At 38.9% G+C, this 6,652-nt stretch overlaps 1 protein-coding gene across 1 annotated transcript; it reads right to left on the bottom strand.

Moving 5' to 3' along the window:
* Nucleotides 1–3,647: 3,647 nt before the first annotated feature.
* On the bottom strand, nt 3,648–4,883 carry LOC134791628 (uncharacterized). Its single transcript, XM_063762676.1, has one exon. The coding sequence runs from the start codon at nt 4,881–4,883 to the stop codon at nt 3,648–3,650; it is 1,236 nt and encodes a 411-aa protein (XP_063618746.1).
* Between the last annotated feature and the right edge of the window lie 1,769 nt (nt 4,884–6,652).

Below are 6,652 nucleotides of genomic sequence, written 5' to 3'. Positions count from 1 at the left end.
ACACACTCGTCCAGAGCCGCTCGCCAAGTCTCGTCACCGCTCTGACCCAATCGGAAAACGGCGAGACGAAACGAGTAAGAGCGAGACGAGGAGGAAGCAGTATGTATACATTCGTTCTCGGCCTGTGTCGGGGTGTCTCGACAAGTGTGTACAGGTCATGTCGAAATAGCTACTAAACCCAAACAAAGATATAGCAATAGTCTGTCAAGTGTAATGTGCTCTATAAATGGCTATTGGTAATAAAATCCCTCGAAATCGGTCTGCAATATTGCCTCAAGATCCAAAACGTAGCATATACATACAAATTAACAGTATCATACGCTTTTTGTATGCAAAACAGCTTGAGATCAGCACCAATCGAATGTCTGAAAGCGCTATTCAGATTTTAAATCTGTTCCGGTTTTGATATTGAAGAAGAAAAATTAGGTTATTCGTAAACAAACCCATAAAATTAACATTAGGACCTACCTGCAACATTTATGACCGCAGCTGCACTACTGGTAGTGAACGCGTTGGTGTTATTGTCAATTTCCATAGTAAAATGAACGGTAGTGCAGCTGTCGTTGGAAATGGAATGCCACCTTTACTATTGCAACGTAAACGCTGCAGCCTTGAAGCAGACGGTGTCACTATCAAATTCCTTGATGAAATGAGAAACGAATTAAAGGTTATATCAGGCTTTCATCGCCCACTGCTGAGCATAGGCCTCTCTTTGAGTACGCCACTTATCCTGGTCCTGAGCCAATCCCATCCAGAAGTGACCCGCAACCTTCCGAATGTACAGTGGCGTTCGCAAAAGTGCATGGATAGATGTCGACCGTAATGCCTTAATACTTCTTACGGTTGAAACATCTCCATGCACTTTTGAACGCCAGTGTACAATAAGAACCACACTACAACTGGGTAGTCCGAATTTAAATTTTGATGCGTGTCAGATGCACTGCGAATCGTGTAGTTTGTATTACAGCAACATCAAAACCATAACAGATTTAAATATCAGAACACCTCTCTTAGTAGCGCAATATATCTCGGATGGTCTGTAAGCTTTATTACAATTGATAGGGTTCGTTGCGTGGTCTGGCTTGAATTATTACCATTGAACTGATTTAACGTGTTCCAAGTACATTACGTGTTACTACTACCTCCATACATCATCATCATCATCATCAATCTTCCTCCACACTCTATCAACAATTCTTATCCGAATTATGAAATGCTCCCTTATGTGGCTCGCAAAACTTTGTCTTGAAGATGCGGTCACATATATGCATACCCGTATATTATTATTTTGGTGTATGTATAGCCAATGAGCTAGGTATTAATTGTAAAAGAGAGGTAAATCATGAGGTAAGGCATGCTCCCGGGAAATCCCGGTTCTGACGTTCCCGGGAATTCCCGGACATTTCACACCGCACACGAAGAAAATCACTAGATTTTTGCAGATTTTACGGTACACATGTAGCTTCCTACTTTAGTCGATTCAATTAGGTAAACTATCACAATTTAACCGAGACTGTTCAAGGTTAATAGCCTCTTAAGTTAATTAAAAAGTAGCACTATAAACAAACTAATTTGGCTAGGGCAGCGTTCCATTAGAGCCCCCGTAAACTGAATGAAAGAGCCGTGTCGGGTAACGGCGAGTATTAAGAGATAACACGAGTTGCCATACACAACAACGGTTGCCATAGAAATATTTTTTCCTCCATAGCGATGATTTTCAAGTTTGTCGAATATGTGGTAATTAGCAAAATTCTCATTTCATTTTGAAGTGGATTATGTATTATGTATGTTGAATTAAACACATATTTCGCACTGGTTCTTTATTTATATAAAATACGTGTTTTTGGTACAAATCTAAATCGAAAAGTCATCTTATTTTTATATGTCATTGTTTAAATGTAGAAAATCAATAAAACTAAATCAAATAAGGTTTTAATACCGAACATTCTCGGCCCTTTTAACAGAAAATTAACTTAAATTATACTAGCTATTCTAGCTAATTAATAGGTAACAAAATAATTTTGTTTATTGGCCTAATGAAAACACCTTTCTGGGTTCTGACTTGGACAGACCGTACTAAATTGTCCGATGTATTTTTATTAATAGATATTATTTTACCCAGCGGCCAACAAGCAGGTGGAGTAGCTTCATCTTTTAACAAAACAATTTGTCCAATATCTAAATTGGTCCTTCTCTGCAGCCACTTGCTTCTTGGTTGCAGCTCACTCAAGTAATTATTATAAAACTGTACCCAAAACTTTTGTTTTATTTGAGTAATTTTTTGATACATATTTAATCTATTTTCCGCTTTATGAACAATACTAGGCTCAGGAATATCTGAAATTGGAGATCCAATTAAAAAATGAGCCGGTGTTAGGCAAACATTATTGTCGTTATCAGGAATGTCAAAAACTGAGCATAAAGGCCTTGAATTCAGAATACCCTCAATCTGAACAAGAACTGTGTAAAAAAATTCATAAGTAAATCTGACATTACCTAAATATCTTTTCAATAAACTTTTAACAGACTTAATTCCAGCCTCGTAAATAACACCCATGTGGCTGGCAAGAGGAATTGTGAATTTCCACTCTATGCAACTGACATTACAATAGTCTATTACTTGACTATATGAAGTATTATTTTTAAATAACTGATACAATTCATGAAGCTCGTTATTTGCTCCTTTAAAATTTGTAGCAATATCCGAGTACAAATGTGTACAGTAACCTCTGCGACTAATAAATCGTTTCAAGGCGCAAATAAAGGCTTGTGAGGACAATTCTGTAACTAGCTCTAGGTGTATTGCCTTAGTTGACAGACATATAAACCAGCATATATATCCTTTAGTGTTCTTACAATTTCAAAGCATAGAATTTCGAATATATACTGCTCCGCTAAAATCAACACCAACATGTAAGAAAGCTCGTGTTAAAGTGACTCTTGGAGCGGGTAAGCTAGCCATCTGCTGCTCACAGGCTTCAGCATTGTATCTGACACAGCGAACGCATCTATGTATGACTTTTCTGACTTCCATACGACCGTTAATTGGCCAATATTTTAACCTTAGTCCGAAAAGCGTGCCTTGTATGCCTATGTGCAACAAACGAAGGTGAAACTGTTCTATTAACAGAGTTGTCACGTGTTCTTTACCTGGTAACACTATCGGGTGTGCTTGACTGTAAGGTATGTTAGAATTTTGAATACGACCACCCGTACGAATAATATTATCGTCATCAAGAAAAGGGTTGAGCTTACGTAGAGGGCTTGACTTGTAAGTGTGTAAGCTACGAACGTCAGTGTGTTTATTCTCACTAGTAGTACTATTCGAGTTTATGTTATTTGTGGACTGTATAATATGTGATTTCAATGTGTGTAACTCTTGGTACTCCTTAGAGAAATGTACGCGCTGAATCGTTTGAATTATGAAGTTGTGTGCACTTTTCAGTTCTTGTGTTGTGAGAAAAGACACAACTTTAGTCAAATTACGTAAGTTATTTATAAACCTAAACATGTAAGCTAATACTCTAGTCAGTTTGTTAAAGTTAGAATGTTTCTGAAAGTATGTATAGAAATCATCCTGTATATTTTGTTGAGTACACACAGTATGAGCGGTGCGTGGCTCGATCACTTCAATCTTCTGCTCATCGTCAGTAATCACAGGTGATGATGTTGGCCATTGGCCATGTACTAGGATCTCGAAGCAGCCAATCTGGACCGTTCCACCAGAGTGAGTTGCTCTGTAAGTTCTGTGGGTAAACTCCTCGTGTGAGTAAATCAGCAGCGTTCTCTTTGGTATTGACGTAATTCCACATTTCAGACTTAGTCAATTCTATAATCTCCATTAGTCTATGAGACACAAATGTGTGTAGTTTTTTGTATGGCGACTTAATCCAGTGTAATACAATCTGTGAATCTGTGAATAATACAATGTCATGTATTTTAAATTTGTCTTTGAATGCTCTTCTCAGCTTGTCAACTAGGTGTGCTAACAATAAGCATCCAGATAGTTCAAGTCTTGGCAATGATTGAACACGAATTGGACTGACTCTTGTCTTCGCCATAACAAGACTGCAGGTGGGTTCTTTGTGAGGATATGTGGCTCTGAAATAAACAACAGCACCGAAGGCTTTCGCAGAAGCATCACTGAACCCTATCAAGGTTATCCACGTTGGTATATCAGAGAAATAGTATCTAGGGACATTAATGTTTTTGAGCTCGGGCAGATTAGCTTGAAACTCTAGCCAAGTTCTTTGTAGATCTTCTGGAATGACCATGTCCCAATCAATCTTGGCTTTCCAAATGTCTTGCATGAGGATCTTGGCTATAATGACCGTTGGCGCTAGTATGCCAATAGAATCATATATTTTTGCTATTGCAGACAGTATATTGCGTTTAGTAAGCTCGAACTGTTGTAGCTCTGGAATAGCTGTAGTAAGCGCGTCGCTTTGTGGTAACCACTTCACTCCCAACGTCTTGACAGCTGCGCTAGGGGTAAAATCATATACTGTGTCATCATTTGTAGATACAGCATTTGTAAGTAGTTGAGGCTCATTCGTAGTCCATTTATGAAGAACGAAGTTTCCCTTTTGTAAAACTTCTATAAGTTGACTACAAACTTGTTGCGCCTGGTCAAAAGTGTCTGCTCCAGATAGGAAGTCGTCCATGTAACATTCAGACTCGATAATGTCACCGGCTTCTGGATATTCTTCTTTATGTTGTCCAGCTAACATGCGCAGAGTCCGGCATGCTAGATAAGGCGCGCATTTTGTACCGTATGTTACAGTTTTTAACTGAATGCATTTTAAAGGCTCTGACTTCGAATCTCGCCATAATATTCTTTGTAGCGGCCTTTGCTCTTCTTTGACCAAAATAGTCCTAAACATCTTGACTATTTCGCAAGTGAACGCATATTTGTACATTCGAAATCTGAGTATTATGTCAAGTACGTCATTGTATATGTTCGGTCCGTCTAACATTATGTCATTGAGAGACAAGCCCGACGACGTCTTGCTACTCGCATTGAAAACCGTCCTTAATTTTGTAGATCGACTTTCTGGCCTTAAAATACCTAAATGTGGCAAAAAGCACTGTGGCACTTGTGTGTGTTGAAAGTCATCAATATACTCAGCATGACCTAGCTCAATGTATTCATAAATGAACGCCTTGTATAATGTGTAGAGCGTGGGGTCTTTTTGAAACTTAGACTCAAGACTTAATAAACATCGATAGGCTTTTTGAAACGAATTACCTAAATCTTGAACCTTTTCGTTTTGTATAGGCATTTCGACTACGAAATGTCCAGTCTCAGCTTGCACTGTTGTGTCAAGAAATAACTGTTCGCAATATTTTTGCTCAGGTGTAAACACGACCTTAGGACTTACCTCTTCCTGCTGCCAAAACCTAACTAATAAGTCATCAGTTGTAGGAGAGTCAACAATGTGTAAAGCAATATGAGCGCTATGTGTCTTATGTGTGCCCGATATGCATTCTTTGAGAGGACCTCCAACGACCCAACCAAAAACCGTTTCGATCAGTAAAGGTTTGTTATGTCCAAGGCTAATCTTATTGTTTAGCAACAACGAATAGAAATATTCAGCTCCTTTAAGAAGGTCTATCTCGTCAGGTTCGTAAAATGTAGGGTCTGCAAGCAATTTGTTAATTTTTGCAGGAATGTTCCATGTACTTGTGTTTATGTGTACATGAGGTAGAGGAAGGGTTATTTTATCCATGACAATAAATTCAAGACTCGTTGTAAAGTCAGAATGTCTAGAAGCTATGTTCGCTTTCATACATAATTGCGTTTGCTTACCTGTCACGCCAACGCCGTATATATGGTGGCTATCGTGATATAGCTTACTGTTCATCCTCTTGAGAAGCCTGTGAGCAACCATATGGATTTCGCTTCCATTGTCCAACATGGCACGCGCAGGATGCCATGTTCCTGTCTCATCTTGTATATTTATTATCGCTGTAGAAAAAGAATCTGTTTATTAGTGTTTACCACATGCATTGCAGTAGAGGCGTCACTATATTTTTTTGACATTGTGTATGTGTAACGTCATTGACAGTTGTCGGTTTCGTTAATGTATGTGTATTGTGTGTCAGCTGTTGCTGTGGTAGCTGTTGCTGTGGCAGTAGTTGCTGTGACAGCTGTTGCTGTGACAACTGTTGCTGAGTCTGCTGTTGCAGGGAATGCTGTTGCATTGAAGTCGTAGCTGACTGTTGCTGCTGTTGAGCTGTAGATTCTGTAGCGATAGCAATGTTCGCACGTTTAGGGGGAGGGTTAGCTAGGTGAATCAAACTATGATGCTTACCGTGGCATGTAGAGCACGACTTTTTGGAGCATTTATGTTTGGCAGTGTAAGGCTGTAAGCAATTGTAGCACAAAAACTTGGATTTTATGTAGTGTATACGTTTGTCAACTGGCATTTCCAAAAATTGTACACATTTGGCTATATTATGTTGCCCTTGACAAAGAGTACATATTTCATTACAGTCATCAGATGTAGAGACGTGTACGAGCTTGGGGGTTGATTTGGATTGAGGAAACTTGTCAGATTTATTGTCATTCATAAGCTCGAATGCTGTTGCACGCAGCTTAAGGAAATCTAAAAGCTCCTTTATTGTAGGAATTGAAGTCTCTTTCCTTGTC

Source organism: Cydia splendana, chromosome 6 (genome assembly GCF_910591565.1).
Source record: "Cydia splendana chromosome 6, ilCydSple1.2, whole genome shotgun sequence".
In the NCBI taxonomy this organism is placed as follows: domain Eukaryota; kingdom Metazoa; phylum Arthropoda; class Insecta; order Lepidoptera; family Tortricidae; genus Cydia; species Cydia splendana.
This window is presented reverse-complemented; position numbering and strand designations above follow the sequence as displayed.

Coding starts and splice junctions, on each gene's coding strand:
- LOC134791628 (XM_063762676.1), bottom strand. CDS start 4,883: ATGTTTAGGACTATTTTGGTCAAAGAAGAGCAAAGGCCGCTACAAAGA.